Raw genomic sequence first — 20,124 nt, forward strand, 5'->3', positions numbered from 1 at the left:
AATGACATCCATGTATGGCATTATTCGCCAACAAACTATTTACCTGCACATCATTCTGTGTTAAGGGGTTAAAGGATAATTCCATTATAGAAAGTAATGGCCTTTGCTAGCATATGCCATCACTTTCTTATCTGTGGGGGTTCAAGTGCCAGGACCCTGAACGATTATAAGAATGAAAAGGCAGCAGTAGCCCCTTCAGTTTTTTCACTGCGCAGCGGCACTCCCGGCCACCAACTCTACAGACAACTTCAGCACAGCTTCATTCAAGAGAAACCCGTGCTGTGGCTCCTTCATTTTTGGGGTTGGTGGGGCTCCCAAAAGTTGGACTTATAATCCAAATGTTATGTCATATCCTAGTAAAATGCCATAACATTCAATAATCAGAGTGCCCCTTTAGGACAAACTTCATAACAAACTGTAGAGATCTAGATGTCAAAAAGGAAAGTCTGTTCCTAACCCAATAGAAAAAAAGAAATACAGGTAATTATGATTAGTTTCAACTGAATGTTTTTTGTCTTGTAGTTTTTGTGTGTAAGTTTTATTTTTTTCTTTTTTTTTTCTTTCACAGTCTGGCTCCGTATCGCGGTTGGTTTCCTGTCATCGCCAGTCTCTGCTGCTCCAACTTTGTCTATTTCTACACTTTTAACAGTCTCAAGTCCTTATGGGTAAAAGGGACTGCTTCAAGCACGAGCAAGGATTTGGCTATTGGCTTCATCGCTGGTAATTACATAATTAAATGTAAATACTGTAATATATACCATACAGTAGTATTCTAATGGCAATAATCCTTTGTTTATGGTTCCAAAATAATCTAGGACTTGAGAAGAAATAAATGTTTTACAGGAGATAAATATATATTTGCAACATATTTGTAGCATAATTGTAAGTTAATAATATTAGTAATAATGATGTATATAATAGGGATATCTGTCTTCACTGGAAAGTCCACTGAAAGGGCCTATTCACATTATGTTTTGCACTTCCGTCTAAGTTATACGTCGGGAGGAGTACCGACGTATACCTCTGATGCAAGGCACTGACATATCCCACTGTATAGGCATACAGTTTGATACGTTGCCCGAAATCACTGGGCACAGCGTAACTTTGACTGCTGAGCCTGGGGAAGCCCCTAACGTCACTGTCTATATATGGACACCGATGTCATGGGCTTTCAACTAGGGAGTCCCCAACCAGAGCAAACGCTCTGGCCGGGGACTCATGTCTTGGGAAAGCCCTTGACGTCACTGTCAATGTATGTCAAGGGCTTTGAAATGCTGGAAAGTCCAGCCAGAGCGTCACTGTCTCCCTGTTTCCCTAGGGCCGGCATTCCCGAGCCAAGCGCTACCTGATGCTCTCCCAGGGACTCCGGCCCTGGGAAAACTCCCCAAAGTATACATTTAATGTATATCTGTGACGGATGCCATACATTGTACAAAAGACAAAAATATCACAGCACTGGATAAATGAAAAATTCAGTGTACGCCTCAATAGGACTTGGTCCAAAGTCCTTTGGTGTAAACAAGAAGAGAAGAAGCAAGGCAGCACATCCAAACAAGTGGGAGCAGTATTCACCCAATGCGACCTTTCAGTCCAACAGGATCTTTTTTGACATGCTTGAGAAAGGTCCTGTTGGACTGAAACGTTGTATTGGGTGACTAAAGCTCCCACTTGTTTGAATGTGCTTCCTTGCTTCTCTTTTCAGTGGATGCCATACAGTGGCATCATCACACATAGGCTCCCATGTAAAAAAAAAAAAAGATTATTTTTTTTGCGGGATCCCTCAGGATTGAATAGCGTAGTATACAATCATCCGAAATTTATATATATATATATATATATATATATATATATATATATATATAGATCACATAAACACAACAAAAAGTTGAACAGCACATTCCAACTAAATGATACAAAATGTATGCAGGTGCAAGAACACCCATGACTGCAGATATACAGCAAACATAGAATGGTGACAGCACCCTGCGACACTAATGCCACCTAAACCACTAAATATAAATAAATATGCACTAAAGCTAAATCTACTTACAAATAGGGAGGTTCTTAGTGCACATTTTGATCAAAAAGTGTTAGCCCACCTGCCACGACAAGGCGACCTCTGTAAGGTGGGAACCTACGCTGCACATACACCCAGAACTGGGACTAAGCCTACATATATACCTGGGGATGGTAGGATCCAGCATTGAACTGATTAAAATCACCCAGGGCAGAATGGGAGGAGTGCAAGAACAACAAGTGGAGGCAGTCACTAACCCCACATATATGGATCACATAAACACAACAAAAAGTTGAACAGCACATTCCAACTAAATGATACAAAATGTATGCAGGTGCAAGAACACCCATGACTGCAGATATACAGCAAACATAGAATGGTGACAGCACCCTGCGACACTAATGCCACCTAAACCACTAAATATAAATAAATATGCACTAAAGCTAAATCTACTTACAAATAGGGAGGTTCTTAGTGCACATTTTGATCAAAAAGTGTTAGCCCACCTGCCACGACAAGGCGACCTCTGTAAGGTGGGAACCTACGCTGCACATACACCCAGAACTGGGACTAAGCCTACATATATACCTGGGGATGGTAGGATCCAGCATTGAACTGATTAAAATCACCCAGGGCAGAATGGGAGGAGTGCAAGAACAACAAGTGGAGGCAGTCACTAACCCCACATATATGGATCACATAAACACAACAAAAAGTTGAACAGCACATTCCAACTAAATGATACAAAATGTATGCAGGTGCAAGAACACCCATGACTGCAGATATACAGCAAACATAGAATGGTGACAGCACCCTGCGACACTAATGCCACCTAAACCACTAAATATAAATAAATATGCACTAAAGCTAAATCTACTTACAAATAGGGAGGTTCTTAGTGCACATTTTGATCAAAAAGTGTTAGCCCACCTGCCACGACAAGGCGACCTCTGTAAGGTGGGAACCTACGCTGCACATACACCCAGAACTGGGACTAAGCCTACATATATACCTGGGGATGGTAGGATCCAGCATTGAACTGATTAAAATCACCCAGGGCAGAATGGGAGGAGTGCAAGAACAACAAGTGGAGGCAGTCACTAACCCCACATATATGGATCACATAAACACAACAAAAAGTTGAACAGCACATTCCAACTAAATGATACAAAATGTATGCAGGTGCAAGAACACCCATGACTGCAGATATACAGCAAACATAGAATGGTGACAGCACCCTGCGACACTAATGCCACCTAAACCACTAAATATAAATAAATATGCACTAAAGCTAAATCTACTTACAAATAGGGAGGTTCTTAGTGCACATTTTGATCAAAAAGTGTTAGCCCACCTGCCACGACAAGGTGTTCTTGCACCTGCATACATTTTGTATCATTTAGTTGGAATGTGCTGTTCAACTTTTTGTTGTGTTTATGTGATCCATATATGTGGGGTTAGTGACTGCCTCCACTTGTTGTTCTTGCACTCCTCCCATTCTGCCCTGGGTGATTTTAATCAGTTCAATGCTGGATCCTACCATCCCCAGGTATATATGTAGGCTTAGTCCCAGTTCTGGGTGTATGTGCAGCGTAGGTTCCCACCTTACAGAGGTCGCCTTGTCGTGGCAGGTGGGCTAACACTTTTTGATCAAAATGTGCACTAAGAACCTCCCTATTTGTAAGTAGATTTAGCTTTAGTGCATATTTATTTATATTTAGTGGTTTAGGTGGCATTAGTGTCGCAGGGTGCTGTCACCATTCTATGTTTGCTGTATATCTGCAGTCATGGGTGTTCTTGCACCTGCATACATTTTGTATCATTTAGTTGGAATGTGCTGTTCAACTTTTTGTTGTGTTTATGTGATCCATATATGTGGGGTTAGTGACTGCCTCCACTTGTTGTTCTTGCACTCCTCCCATTCTGCCCTGGGTGATTTTAATCAGTTCAATGCTGGATCCTACCATCCCCAGGTATATATGTAGGCTTAGTCCCAGTTCTGGGTGTATGTGCAGCGTAGGTTCCCACCTTACAGAGGTCGCCTTGTCGTGGCAGGTGGGCTAACACTTTTTGATCAAAATGTGCACTAAGAACCTCCCTATTTGTAAGTAGATTTAGCTTTAGTGCATATTTATTTATATTTAGTGGTTTAGGTGGCATTAGTGTCGCAGGGTGCTGTCACCATTCTATGTTTGCTGTATATCTGCAGTCATGGGTGTTCTTGCACCTGCATACATTTTGTATCATTTAGTTGGAATGTGCTGTTCAACTTTTTGTTGTGTTTATGTGATCCATATATGTGGGGTTAGTGACTGCCTCCACTTGTTGTTCTTGCACTCCTCCCATTCTGCCCTGGGTGATTTTAATCAGTTCAATGCTGGATCCTACCATCCCCAGGTATATATGTAGGCTTAGTCCCAGTTCTGGGTGTATGTGCAGCGTAGGTTCCCACCTTACAGAGGTCGCCTTGTCGTGGCAGGTGGGCTAACACTTTTTGATCAAAATGTGCACTAAGAACCTCCCTATTTGTAAGTAGATTTAGCTTTAGTGCATATTTATTTATATTTAGTGGTTTAGGTGGCATTAGTGTCGCAGGGTGCTGTCACCATTCTATGTTTGCTGTATATCTGCAGTCATGGGTGTTCTTGCACCTGCATACATTTTGTATCATTTAGTTGGAATGTGCTGTTCAACTTTTTGTTGTGTTTATGTGATCCATATATGTGGGGTTAGTGACTGCCTCCACTTGTTGTTCTTGCACTCCTCCCATTCTGCCCTGGGTGATTTTAATCAGTTCAATGCTGGATCCTACCATCCCCAGGTATATATGTAGGCTTAGTCCCAGTTCTGGGTGTATGTGCAGCGTAGGTTCCCACCTTACAGAGGTCGCCTTGTCGTGGCAGGTGGGCTAACACTTTTTGATCAAAATGTGCACTAAGAACCTCCCTATTTGTAAGTAGATTTAGCTTTAGTGCATATTTATTTATATTTAGTGGTTTAGGTGGCATTAGTGTCGCAGGGTGCTGTCACCATTCTATGTTTGCTGTATATATATATATATATATATATATATATAAAAGTCTAAATACAATGTGTCAGCCGCACAGCCTTGTAAATCGTAGGTGGGTGCCGACCTGCCCAGGTCAGGGCTAACAGACCTGCTGTAGTAGAATCCAAAAATCAGGCAGCACTCCAAAGTATAAGCAAGGTAGAAAAAGGTGCTTTATTGGTCCATATACACACGACGTTTCAGCTCAACGCAGGAGCCTTTCTCAAGTGAGAAATATACCAGCCTGACGGAGGCCAAAACGACACTTTTGGACTCCGTCAGGCTAATGTAGTCCTATGGACACGTTTACCGTATACATAGGCAGCATTCCCAATGTGCACGCTAAACGTAGAGGCAAAACGTGATGTGAACAGGGCCAAAGCTGTTTTTAGCTTTTAGATGTTTACTTAAAGGGAAACTTATATTTATTATATTTTTTGGTTTTTTTGGTGTATTTTTTTGCTCTTTCACAAGGTGGGAAATATTAAAAATTAAATAATAATTTGACATGTTTTCCTGTGTTGGCCACCAGAGGGAGCACTTCCCAGAATTACAGCAAGGTGAATTCGGCAAAGCAACCTGACTCACAGCTGCTGTAAATGTGGGAGGGAGACTCACCACCCTCCCTATTTTTGACTACAAGCCAGTAAGAGGTGTCTGCAAATTGCTAAGCAGTATCCAGGTCCATTTTGGCTGTCAAACAGACCACTGCCATTAACAAGATGCTAATAAAGTATTAAAAATCACAGACACATAAGAAAATATTTTTATTAAAAAAAAAACTCCCCCCACAAGACCCTCGTTAACAATTTAAATAAAACAAAAACGTAGATTATCGCAGTAGTCCACCGAATCTACGACGTAGTCCAATAGGTCCAGCGGATCATGCAAAATAAAAAAAAATTAAGTTAGCAATATAGCACCCCCCACACACACCACGCCACAAGCACCCCCACCATCCCCACAAGCACCCCCCCACCCCTGCAAGACCTCCTCCTAACCCGGCAGTCTGGCATCCGTCGTGATCACCTTCCAATGTAGGATGGCAAAAGGCTTCCCCAGGGATATGCACAGGGAGGACAGCCACCATAACGCTTATCGACGAACGAGCGAGGGAAGCTGGTTTAGAAGGTGCAAGGAGTCCTGAGACTGGATCGTGCCCAGGAACTCCATCCTTTGAGAGGGGATGAGGGAAGACTTGCCCTCATTGACTATCCACCCAAAACTGCAAAATAAGTCCAGAGTGATCTGAAAACTGGCCAAATTGTCCTGTTTGGAGGGGGCCTTCACCAAGAGGTCATCCAAGTACTGGATTACCGCGAACCCCCTGGATCGAAGAAGGGCCATAAGAACGCCAAGCCTTTGGTGAGCCGTTGCAGTGGCCAAGCTGAAGGGAAGTGCCATGAACTGGAAATGATCAGAACCTACCACGAAGCGAAGAAAACGATGGTGAGGCCGAGCAATGGGCATGTAAAGGTAAGCATCTCGGATGTCAGCTGAAGACCGGAACTCATGCGTTTCCAAGGATGCCACGACTGAGCGCAGAGATTCCATACAAAACTTGCAGACCTTGAAATGCCGATTTGAGGCGCTTGAGATCTGGGATAGGACAAAGGGAAGTATTATTTTTTTGGAATGGTGAAAAGGTTAGAATAGATGTCCTGGATCCGCTCTGAGGCAGGGACAATGACACCTTTCTGGAGGAGAGCGTGGGTGGCCCAGGTAAAGGTGAGCTCCCGGGCAGGGCACCGAGGAGGAGTCGACAGGAAGTACCGACATTAAGAAAGGTAGGAAAAATATTTATTGTATCCCGTGGACACGACCTCTCGGACCCAGTCATCTTCTATGCCTGTTAGTCATGTCTCCTTGAAGGAGAGCAGCCACCCCCCCCCCACCCGAGGAAGTAACTCTGGTGAGGGAAGACCTTCAGGCTGAGGAGAAGCTCGGGCAGTGGTGGGGCTGCCATGACGACCATTGCAATGGAAACATTACGAGCATTCTTAGATGACTGGATCATCTGGGAAACAAGAAAAGAATCCCCCTGATGTGGCTCCCCCGAGGCGAGAGAGCTATTGAGCTGCTTTGCCATGACTATGCAGGCTTTGCTAACCCAAGAAGCTGTAAACTTGGGCAGAAAGGCAGCGCAAGCGGCTGAGAATGTGGCCTTGGCCATGGAATCCATCTTCTTATCCACTTTCTTATCGAGGTAATCTTTAGGAGAATCAACACCCGCTATTGGGCAGAGTACTTGCCTCAAACAGTTGTCAACCATCCTTTTAGTTGTGGGCAAACGCCGGTCCGGGTGTTTCCATGCCAAATCGCTTATGGTCAGGAAAAGCTAGAGGGGCAAGCCTCTGTCGCTGAAATGGGATTTCCTCTTGAGATGGGCCAAGAGTGATCTCAGGGATTTGTAGGATATCTCTGACCGCCCAGATAAGCCTGTGTGACGGGAGATGTAGAAGTGCCTTGCTCAGACCGAGTTGGAGTCAGAGGAGTCCCTAGTAGAGGCAGTCTCTGCCTTATCACGAGCAGGGGTAGAAGCAGATCCACCTGCGGTGACCCTATCCATTGAGAAATTTGAGGAAGAGGAGTATCTCCTATGAGACTTCCTGGCCCCTTTGCGGGGCATGCCTACAAAGCTAGAGCGGGAGCGCTCATGGGAGGAGGGCCTGGCTAACTGGAAAGCATCTGCTCAGGCAGCTGGTTTAAGGCTTCCACCATTCCCTTTGAGAGGTCGGTCAGGGTTACTCTACTGCCTGGGTGTGTCCCATCGACAAGCCAACGGTGCAGAGGAGATGCCGCTGTTGCTGCTTGAGTAGGCTCCCAGGATGCCTTGCTGGAAAAAAATCACTGCTAATGCTGAGAGATACTGGAGGAACAGGAAGAAGGAGGTAAAAACTCCTCCCACAGGAAACCGAGCCCACTTTGCAAGGTGACTAGACCATGTGACTAGAGACTGTCCTGTGACCAATGAGAAGCCAAGGAAGCCGGAAACTGAAGAAAAGGGGGCATTGCTAAAGGCAGTCTCGGCCCGGCCGAAGTCGGGATCTAAATTTATGAAGCCTGCCGCGAACAGTGCACCCCAGGCACGACCGTAAAAGTGCGGCCCGTGGGTGCCAAAAAACAAGGGGGATTTATCCTTGCAGGAGAGGTAAGGGGGGGGCCACCTGGTGAGACGCGCAGGGGAAATGTAGCACCCACCCGTCTGGTGTCTTCAGGTGCATGCCGTCTCACACTGAATAGTGGCTACACTGCATTCTGACAGCAATAACTTTTTTATTTTTTCATTGAGGTAGCCGTATGAAATCTTGTTGTTTTTTTTTTGTGGGATAAGTTGTATTATTTTATTTAATATCACCATTTTGGTGTACATATATATGAAAAAAAAAATCTAATTTGGAGGGACTTAAAAAAACATATAAAATACAAAAATATAAACACATTTACCGTGTGTTATGAATAATATTTTACTTTTATTGTACGAGTCATTACATTTACCTGAAACCAAATGTGTATAGACTTTTATGTTTGAACATTTTTATGGGACCAATCAGACCAATCAGTGTCATACACTGATTGTTCCATCATTGTTCCATCCCAGCTTCTTTCACTGCACAATCACGCTGTAACAATGGGCTGGAACAATGAGAAGTGTATGAAGCTGATTGGTCAGCGTCATACTCTTCTCTTTACAACGCCCAGTTGGTAAAAAAGAAAAACACGCCCAGTTGTCTATTAAGAAACGAATTAGCATAAATCTAAAATCCTGCATAACTTGGTCAAAAATTGTTTTTCAAAATAAAAACCACTGTTGTGATCTACATTACAGCGCCGTTCAGATTATGTAGGAGATAGGGCATTTATAATCTGGTGACAGAGCCGCTTTAAACAATGAACATAATATAAGAATATTCAAAGAGAAAGAAGGGAGAAAAAAAGAGAAACAGGGGAAGGAGAGAAGAGGAGAAAAAAAAATGTGTGGGCGGGAGGGGATGGTCAGAGGGAGAATGTGGCAATCCTACTCTAGAATAGCCATGTCAGAATATAGAACTGCAGCTGGTGGGGGGGGGGGGGGGACTCAATTGAGTCATTAGAGTAGGGTATGAAATTCAGCAGAGTCTCCAAATGTCAACCATGACTTCCAGATCCTGAGAAAATTTTGTGGTGTTCCCAGATTGCTCTGCCGACAACTTCTCCATATAGTACAACTGCCTGTAAGTTTACTGAAAATCAGTGGCGTAACTACCGCTATATCAGCCGTAACGGCTCCTACGGGGCCCGCAGCACGGCCGGAGGCTCAGCTAGCAGCTGCTATGGCTGCTACAGCGCGACGTCACTGAAGGGGTTGTTCCTACAAAAGACATGCATCCCCAGGATAAGGGATACATGTGTGATCGCTGGGACGCCCAGCGATAAGGAGAACAGGGGACGGAAAGTCCCCCGAAGTTCTCCATGACAAACCTCGGACTTCCGGGGTCTGTCTGCAGCTCCATAGAAATGACTTGCGCACCGCACTTGTGCGCATGCGAGACCAGCACTCCTTTCATTTTTATTGAACTGCGCAGACGCCGGAAGTCCGAGGTTTGTCATGGAGAACTTCGGGGGACTTTCGGTCCCCCGTTCTCCTCATCGCTGCCAGCGATCACACATGTATCCCCTATCCTGTGGATAGGGGATACATCTCTTTTGTAGGACAAACTATAGGCCGTTTTTTTTTGGGGGGGGGCGCTATATGGCGTTATCTACAGGGGGGTCTGTATGGCGTTATCTACAGAGGGGTCTGTATGGCGTTATCTACAGGGGGGTCTGTATGGTGTTATCTACAGGGGGGTGTGTATGGCGTTATCTACAGGGGGCTGTATGGCGTTATCTACAAGGGGCTGTATGGCGTTATCTACAGGGGGTCTCTATGGCGTTATCTACAGCGGAGCTGTATGGCGTTATCTACAGGGGGTGTCTGTATGGCGTTATTTACAGGGGGTCTGTATGGCGTTATCTACAGGGGGGCTGTATGGCGTTATCTACAGGGGGCTGTATGGCGTTATCTACAAGGGGCTGTATGGCGTTATCTACAGGGGGACTCTATGGCGTTATCTACAGCGGAGCTGTATGGCGTTATCTACAGGGAGGATTTGGGGCTGTAAGATGTTATCTACAGGGGTGCTGTAAGGCGTTCTCTACAGGGGGCTGTGTATGGTGCTATCTATAGGGGGCACAGTGTGGTGGAATCTATAGGGAGGCACTATCTACAATGGGGGGGTTGTGTGATACCCAGCAGAGGGGGACCCCAGTCAAAAGTTTGCTATGGGGCCCAGTCTTTCCTAGTTACACCCCTGCTGAAAATGTTGGTCTTGACCATATATAACTTTTCCAACGTAACTGTGGTCATGTTCATATAAGATTTTCAAACCGTATTTAGAAAAACATTTGAACTTTTGTGGATAATGGTGTAAATTGTTAATGTGAAATTTTGCTTTTATTAGGAATAGTAAATGTCCTGCTGACAACACCTCTGTGGGTGGTTAATACAAGACTGAAACTTCAAGGTGCCAAGTTCAGGAATGATGATATAAAACCCACAACGTATACTGGCATTTCAGGTGAGTTTCTGTAATTTCAAAGACATAAAAGCAGCACATGTATTTTTAAAATTTTTGGTTTAATGCACAGGCCACAGATTTTGAAAAAAAGACAAGGGTTACAGCAATTCAACTAGTTTTTCTAAACTTCCATAGGAAGATGAAACCGATGCAAAGTTTGAAGACTTCTACTCCCCACTAAGGGTTTTGTATATTGAACTATTTAAAAGACAGTTAGGCTGGGTTCACACATTTTTGACATGTATTTATTTTTCATTTTATTTTTAGATAAACTCCCATGTCTTTCAATGGGAGTTCATCAATCAAAAACAAAAAACGCATGTTAAAAATGCTGCAAAAACGCAGAGTGTGAATCCAGCCTTAGTCAGCAGCTCCTAAAAAAGTGGAATAACATAGTTACATAGTTGATAAGGTTGAAAAAGTCCAACCTATAATCCTACCATGTTGATACAGAGGGAGGCAAAATTCCCATGCGGTTGATGCCAATTGCCTCATTAGGGGAAAAACTCCTCCCTGACTCCAAATATGGCAATCAGAATAAATCCCTCGATCAACGTCCCATCTTCAGAATCTAGTACTCATAACTTGTAATATTATATTTTTTAAGAAAGGCATCAAGGTCCTTCTTGAACTTGTTCAAAGAATCAACCATCACAACATCCTGTGGCAGAGAGTTCCATAGTCTCACTGCTCTCACAGCAAGGAATCCCTGTCTGTGATGGTGGTGAAACCTTTTCTCCTCTAGATGTACAGGATGCCCCCTTATCCTTGTTAGAGGCCTAGGTATAAAAAGATCATTAGAAAGATCTACTGTCCAGTTATATATTTGTACATTGTAATTAGATCGCACCTAAGCCGTCTTTTTTTCTAAACTGAATAGCTCCAGGTTTGATAACCTTTCTTGGTACTGCAATCCACCCATTCCCTTAATTTCCTTGGTCTCCATTGTTTGCACCCGTTCTAGTTCAGCCATATCCTTCTTATACAAAGGTGCCCAAAATTGTACACAATATTCATATGTGGTCTGACTAGTGATTTGTATAGAGGCAAAACTTTGTTCTTGTCGTGATCATCTATGCCTCTTTTCATGCATCCCATGATTTTATTTTCTTTGGCAGCAGCTGTCTGGCACTAGTTGCTAAAGGTAAATGTACTGTCCACCAATATCCCCAAATCTTTTTCAGTAGTAGTTTTACCCAGTGTTTTACTATCTAATGCCTAATTGTAAAAATTGTTTCCTCTGCCCAAGTGCATAACCTTACATTTATCCATATTAAACTTAATTTGCCATTTCTCTGCCCAAACCCCCAGCTTCCCCAAGTCCCTCTGTAGTATTACATTATCCGGCTCTGTCTTGATTACTTTACAGAGATTAGGGCTCATCTGCAAATACCTCTACAAGGTCATTAACCTCTTCAGGACGCAGCCTGATTTGGCCTTGTGGATGCAGCCGATTTTTTTTTTAAAATCTGACATGTTACTTTATGTGGTAATAACTTGGGAATGCTTTTACCTATCCAAGCCATTCTGAGATTGTTTTACAGTGACATATTGTACTTTGTTAGTGGGAAAAAGTTGGTCAATAAATACCGTATTTACCGAACAGAAAACTCAGCATGGCTCAAATAGCACCATTATGTAATAAAATAATCAATATATGTGATATTTACGTTCTAATCCTAGGATGTGATCCCAAAAACATCACAAAATATATATAAACCTACAAGAAACAGATGCCATGAAGAAAGAAAGTATATGAAAAAATAGAAAAATCTTTATTGAATTACATAGTAAAAGCACAGTAGATAAAATTAAAAATCCATAGACCAACAGATAAAAAGGACAATGCGCTGTGCATCTCCAAAGATAGACAGAATGTACAAAGTGTGCTAATGAAACGCCCTCCAAAAAGAGCTATATAGACCAAAATATAGTGACCATGTATAAATGCAAAAAGGTGCTATATAAGCACGTAAAATATATAATAGTAAAACCTATAGCAGGTTAATATAGACATGGAGGAGGACAATTACACAAAAAACTGCGTATGCATATCAAAGGGATATACCATACCCATCATGGATGCAGGAGAAGTAACACAGCGAACGTCCACCCCAAAATTCTCTATATGTGAAAATTACCAAAATATAGAGAAAATGTGCAAAAATTTGCATTTTTCTAAATTTAAATGTATCTGCTTGTAAAACAGATAGTAATACCACACAAAATAAGTAATAATTAACATTTCCCACATGTCTACTTTATGTTGTCATCGTTTTTTCAACATCCTTTTATTTTTCCAGGACGTTACAAGGCTTAGAACTTAAGCAGCAATTTCTCACATTTTCAAGAACCTTTTTTTTTTTTGTGGAGCAGTTCATTTCTGAAGTGACTTTAAGGGCCTTCTATATTAGAACCCCCGATACGTCACCTAATTATTTTTTTTTTAATTGTATGTTTTGTTTTTTTCATTTATCATAACATAAATATACAAAACCGTGGTAAATTCAGACAAGTAGATACATCTTATTCGAATAAAGGCGACAACATTTTGCATAGTATATTGGTCATTTTTACAGACGTCAACATCTTATTACCCCAGTGTAGCATATGGATTCCATATGCGGATTGCCCTCTATCTGTTTATATATCCGAGAAACATTAAAGAGGTTATTGTCTGTTCTGAGTATGCAATAAAGGATATGAAGTTTAACTCGTTCCTCAATTCACAACTGTATCTCTCGCCTACACAAAATAAAGATTAATTCCAACAATACTAACACGACAATCGACAGACACACTAGGGTAGGGAAGGGATAAGGTAAGAATTGTAGCTTTAGGAGATATCTTAATCTCTATATTAAACCTGTATGTACTTTAAGAACAATGGTCTCTCTCTCTCATGGAGGTCTAGAGGAGTCGTACATGTCCCAAAGCCTCCACACACTTGTAAAGCGGTCTACGCAATTATTCAGTGAGGCCGTCAATGATTCCAATCTCTTGACCTCCTTTATTCTGTTGTAAAGGGCATCTAGCGTAGGAGGCGTTTTACGTTTCCAATTGGCCGCAATAAGACATTTCACTGCTGTCAGTATATGTAGAAGTAACCGGGACTGAACTTTCCCCCAACCCTTCGGTGGCACATTTAAAAGATAAGTCAATGCTTGCTTCGCAGGTCTATTCCCAAAAACCTCTTGAATGAGATTTTCTACTTCCCCCCCAAAAGGGTCGCACTAGTTTGCAGTCCCAAAAAATATGAGGAAGTGTCCCCACGTCGCTGTGGCATCTCCAGCACCTATCCGATACCAACGGGAAAATGCGATGGAGGAATTCCGGTGTGTGATACCAATGCATTAGAATTTTATACTGGTTCTCCTTATAAGCCGCACATAAAGATGACTTCGCTGCCTGGGACCAGATGATTTGCCACAGCGACCTGGGTATCTCCCTACCCAAATATGCCTCCCACCTGGCCATATATCTATGTCTGGTTGCCTCTTGAAGGGGGGAGTCTGCCAGAATAGCATACATCTCCGATATTAACCCTCTAGTTGAAACAGTTGTTTTGCAGAGCCTTTCAAAGGCTGTGGGCTTAGAGAAACCCTGTTCTGTTCGTATAGAGCTAGCAAAGTGTGTGATTTGAATGTAACTGTAGTATGAGTTGTTGGGCAAGTTGTATTTAGTTTGCAACGTTGAAAACTGTAGAATTGTGCGTTGACAAGGGTCTACTATATCAGCAAAGTAAAATAATCCTGCTCTCGACCATGGCTGTGACATCTTTGTAGTGAGGTTCTCTGGTAAGGAGGGATTATATAGGAAAGGTGTCATTAGAGACTTTAAGGAAGATAATGCATATTTCGCCTTCGATAACCTCCAGATATTCCTAGTGAATGTCATTGTGTGTAGGAGGGGGGTCGCTAAAGTGTCCGTCGTCCCCGACCATAATAATGCATTTGGGTGTGCAGGTGCTATCCACAGTTTCTCAATCTCAGTCCATTTATTATATGCCCTTAGAGAGGTCCAACATGGTATCCTTCTCAAATGTACCGCTAAATAGTACCGGTAAACGTCTGGGACCGCCAATCCACCTCCCACCACCGATGTAAGCATGACTGATACTGGGATTCTATGTCTTTTACCCGCCCAAATGTATTTCAATAGTGTTATTTGAAATCTGCAGATGTCTTTTCGTGGTATAGGGACCGGGAGGGTTTCCAGAAGGTATAAGTATTTTGGTAGGATATTCATTTTAACCGCCGATATCCTGCCAAAAAACGACAGGGGTAGGACAGACCATCTAGCTATGAGTTTGCTTATGTCCTGAAAGAAGGGGACATAATTATGTTTGTACAGGGAGGTATATGAGCTAGAGATCTGAGTGCCCAAGTATTTTATTGTATCTGTCTTCCAAGTATATTTAAAGGAAGACTGCAGGGTTGTTATGAGCGCTGGGGCTAGATTGATCGGCAAGGCTTCTGTTTTAGAGTTGTTAATTTTATAACCTGAGTACCGACTATATTCCTTCAGAACCAAGTGCAGATTAGGCAGGGATATTTGCGGATTGCGTAGAGTCAGGAGAACATCATCCGCGAAGAGGGATATCTTAAATTCCCTGTCTCTTACCATGATACCCTGTATGTCTGTATTTTTTTCTGATATATGAAGCCAGTGGCTCTATGCAAAGTACAAAAAGGAGGGGAGAGAGCGGGCAGCCCTGGCGGGTACCATTGAAGATGGAAAAGGTTTGGGATGTAGCATGTGGCAATTTTACCGCCGCGTTTGGAGAAGAGTATAGTGCTCGTATCGCTTGGAGGAAAGGGCCAGAAATGCCTATTGTCTCTAGGGTGGCGAAGAGGAAGGACCAATCTAATCGGTCAAAAGCTTTCTCAGCATCTAAGCTCAGGAGTAAGCCCGATGTTTCTGTTTGATTAACCACATCTATCAGGTCTATAGTTCTTCTAGTATTATCCCCTGCCTGTCTATGCATGACAAATCCCACCTGGTCTTTGTGGACCAGCTCGGGTAGAAGGGAACTCAGTCTATTGGCTAAAATCTTAGTAAATATTTTTAAATCCGCGTTCAGCAGTGATATCGGTCTATAGTTAGAGCAATCAGTATGATCCTTTTCTGGTTTGGGAATAACCGTAATAAAAGAGTGGAGCATTGAGGGAGGTATCTGTTCCCCCATCAGGAAAGAATTAAAGAGATCTATCATGTGTGGAGTTAGTGAGTCCTGAAAATTTTTGTAATAAAGATAAGAGAAACCATCAGGCCCTGGTGATTTGCCGCTAGGGAGCTCCTTGATCGTGTCTTGTATTTCTTCTAACGAAATGTGTGCATTAAGCATGTTAATGTCCGATGTTGTGAGAGTAGGTAGAGAGCAGGGTTTTAAATATTCCAAGAGACATTGGGTTCGGGTTGTGAGATACGTAGGGAGTTGGGACGGTAGTGAATATAGCTTTGTATAATATTGGTGGAATAGGTCAGCCTGTTGTTTAGGGTCAAAGAGTAACTGTTGCTAATAGTGTGTGTGCCTTGTTTCCCCGTTCGTAATACTTCTGCTTAGTATATAATAATAACCGTTCCACCTTAGCTATGGAGAGATCTTTCAATTTTCCTCGCGTCTCAATAATGCGACGGAGAGTAACTGTAGAGGGCGATATAGCCATTTTACGCTCCAGGGAAGCAAGTGTCACTGTCAGATCTTTCTGCTGTTGTTTTGTGTCTCGCTTAAAACGTGAAGAAATAGAGATACAGTGCCCCCGAAGAACTGCTTTATGAGCTTCCCATATTGTAGATAGCGTAGGGACTGAGTTTTTGTTAAGGATAAAATATGTGTCAATGTGATTCTTAAGAGCCTCTCGGTGTATCAGATTTTTAATCAGCCTTTCGTTTAGTCTCCAGTGGCATTGTCTTGTAGTCCGCAAGTCTGAACTGAGGTCAAGTATGATCGGTGCGTGGTCCGACCATGTGATAGGGCCAATATCTGTCGAGGACGTAGAGCGTAAGCCCGGTACATTACCCAAAAAGAGGTCTATCCTTGTATGAGTGTTGTGTGGGTGGGAGTAAAAAGTGTATTGTTTAGCCGAAGGATTAGTTACCCTCCACAGGTCATAGAGATTATGTTTACGGATCAGTCGACGAAAGGCTAGGGTATGTCTGCATAAATTTGCTGGTGGTGTGGGCACAGTGAGGGACTGTCTATCCCTTATGTCCGATACCGGAAGGTTAAAGTCTCCCCCTATGATAAGAGTGTTAGGCGGAAGACGTGCGAGTTTGGCAAACACTTTCTCTAGGAAAGGGACCTGCAGGGTATTTGGTGCATAAATATTACATAACGTGAGTGGGACTCCTCTCATTGTCCCTACCAGGATAACATATCGCCCGATTGGGTCCATAATGGACTTACTAACTTGCAGGGGGCAATCTCTAGATACCAGAATCGCGACTCTCGCTTTTTTCTTATTTTGTGTCGCCGTGTATACCATAGGAAAGTGGGACTGTGCAAATTTAAAGGAGCCCGATCTGTCATGGTGCGTTTCCTGGAGAAAAGCAATCTCCGCTTTCAAATCCTTTAATTCTTTGAGCGCTAATCTACGTTTCACATTAGAGTTTAGGCCTTTAACATTTAATGAAACTATACGCGCCAAGACAGATCCAATGTCTGTTGATCAAACATAAATATTAACCCCTGTAAGGGGCCCAACCTGTATCCATGGTATGGTGGCAAGAGACCGCAGTTCCTCCTTTTTTCTTTTGAGCCATGTTCTCGAGGATAACTCCTAATATGTGTTTCACTACCAGAGAAAGAAGGGGGTGGATAGGGGAGACATAGACATAAAAACACATAAAATATTAGCCATAAACATATACAGCCCCAGTACGTTATCAAGTCATACAATTGACTGTGAATGGAAAATGCTTTCCATATGGAGACATAATAATTCAACCGAGTATTATGCATAAAAATCAATGAAAACACTAGGTGCATATAATGCCCTAGGAAAGTGACTCGTCTCCCTAGGGGATACATTTCCCCAGAAGTCGATACAGCCAGGACCCGTCCTAGCATCTTTTCCTCGAAGGTCAGCCAAATCTGGTGACTTGGCCTGAGAGTCCTCCACCCCCACCCATTCAAGTATAATACAATTTTTGAACAGAAAGAAAAAAGATAGAGAATTAACACATAACAATTGCATCAAGAAAACATTCAATGCGGCTTGTGCACTAGGAAGTGCATATTCGAGTAATAGCCTCCCGCAACAGTTTCCTTTATCTCCGGATTGGAGATCTGCGACCTCTGTCAACACTAGGGTCCCCCCGTGTAGCAGGTTTCTTCTTTTGTAGGACTTTATGCCAGATGGGTGGAGGAGGTGGAGGGGGTAAGACTAGATCCCAACTGGGCAACTTCGGTGTAGAGATATCCAATGTGGCGCAGAAGTCCTGAACATCTATAGGCGACCGTAAAACTGCAGAGCGTCCATCTTTTCTAGCTGTAAGACTGAAGGGGAAGCCCCATCGATACAGGATATTAGCATCTTTCAGGATGGAGAGCAGCGGGCGCAGTTGGCGCCGCTTATGTAGGGTTATCCAAGAGAGATCCGGCAAAAATTGGATTGTAGCATTTCCATATTCAATGGTTCGCTGGGTTCTAGCCTTGGCCATTATGGTTTCCTTCAACTCAAAGTCCGTGACACAGCAAATGATATCTCGTGGCAGGGTGCTGGCTCCTTTAGGTCGTAAGGCTCTGTGAGCTCTGTCTAGTTTAATAGGTTGGTCCGCGGCTGCACCTATGACTTTGTTAAAAATGGTTGTCAGGATCTGCTTCACATTTTCGTCTTGTTTCGGTTCAGGCACACCCCTTACTCTAATGTTGTGGCGTCTACCCCGATTATCTAGGTCTTCCAGGTGGTTATGGTAATCACTGAGAGCCGTATTTTGGGCCACTACCGTGGATTGTAGCTGGGAAATATATTGGCGGGTGGAGTCGTGGTCATCTTCCAGCGTTTCCACTCTATTTGCTACATATCTTATGTCTTGTCTTACAGCTGCAATGGCGGCGTTACAGGTATCTTTTACCTCCGCTATAAGCACTTTAAAGAGGCTCTGTCACCAGATTTTGCAACCCCTATCTGCTATTGCAGCAGATAGGCGCTGCAATGTAGATTACAGTAACGTTTTTATTTTTAAAAAACGAGCATTTTTGGCCAAGTTATGACCATTTTTGTAATTATGCAAATGAGGCTTGCAAAAGTCCAAGTGGGTGTGTTTAAAAGTACAAGTCCAAGTGGGTGTGTATTATGTGCGTACATCGGGGCGTTTTTAATACTTTCACTAGCTGGGCGCTCTGATGAGAAGTAACATCCTCTTCTCTTCAGAACGCCCAGCTTGTGACAGTGCAGATCTGTGACGTCACTCACAGGTCCTGCATCGTGACGGCCACATCGGCACCAGAGGCTACAGTTGATTCTGCAGCAGCATCAGCGTTTGCAGGTAAGTAGCTACATCGACTTACCTGCAAACGCTGATGCTGCTGCAGAATCAACTGTAGCCTCTGGTGCCGATGTGGCCGTCACGATGCAGGACCTGTGAGTGACGTCACAGATCTGCACTGTCACAAGCTGGGCGTTCTGAAGAGAAGAGGATGTTACTTCTCATCAGAGCGCCCAGCTAGTGAAAGTATTAAAAACGCCCCGATGTACGCACATAATACACACCCACTTGGACTTGTACTTTTAAACACACCCACTTGGACTTTTGCAAGCCTCATTTGCATAACTACAAAAATGGTCATAACTTGGCCAAAAATGCTCGTTTTTAAAAAATAAAAACGTTACTGTAATCTACATTGCAGCGCCTATCTGCTGCAATAGCAGATAGGGGTTGCAAAATCTGGTGACAGAGCCTCTTTAAAATCCTCTCTGGTAGGAAGCTGACTTAGGATGGCATGCCAGTCTGCCCTTTTAGGTGCAGGGTACTCAGAATCTGAGGATGAGAGATCCGCCTGAAGATCTAGGGTTCGGTCACATGAGGATGGACGCACTAAGATGGAGGAAGCTTCTCGCTCCGTATCACATATCTCCCTTCCCCTGTCCCTAAGGCGTTTCGAGGAGGAGGAGGAGGGGGAGGGGGTCTCATCCCTCGGAGGTCTCGGAGCCCTGGGCAAAAGTGGGAAATCTTCCAAGGTAAGAGGTAAGTCACTAACCTGCAGGTTTTTGTGTTTTGGGAAGACTCCCTTCGAGAAAATAGGCAGAGTCTCTGCATGTTGCACTGAGGCATCCAAAGCATCCAAAGATGGCGGACTGACCTCCACGTGGCTGCCCTCCTTCCCCTGGTAATATCTCTGGTCGGCAATTGTCAAGCTAGACAGCTCCGGTATCTGGGTCTGTACTTGCTCTGTGAGCGGGTCTGTATGCGGGTCTCCCTCCAGGGCTTCCGACGGGCACCATGAAGCCTGC

The 20,124-nt window shown here is 43.5% G+C and overlaps 1 protein-coding gene across 2 annotated transcripts in view; it reads left to right on the forward strand.

Annotated features, from left to right (window-relative positions):
• Window positions 1-20,124, forward strand: part of SLC25A17 (solute carrier family 25 member 17) — a 111,757-nt gene that overhangs the window by 61,368 nt on the left and 30,265 nt on the right. For both annotated transcript variants that reach the window (XM_075833514.1, XM_075833513.1), the window contains exons 4-5: window positions 569-720; window positions 10,550-10,666. In XM_075833514.1, the coding sequence (XP_075689629.1) occupies window positions 569-720; window positions 10,550-10,666 (269 nt within the window). The remainder of the gene's footprint in view (window positions 1-568; window positions 721-10,549; window positions 10,667-20,124) is intronic.

This window comes from Rhinoderma darwinii, chromosome 7 (genome assembly GCF_050947455.1).
Source record: "Rhinoderma darwinii isolate aRhiDar2 chromosome 7, aRhiDar2.hap1, whole genome shotgun sequence".
Classification (NCBI taxonomy): Eukaryota; Metazoa; Chordata; class Amphibia; order Anura; family Rhinodermatidae; genus Rhinoderma; species Rhinoderma darwinii.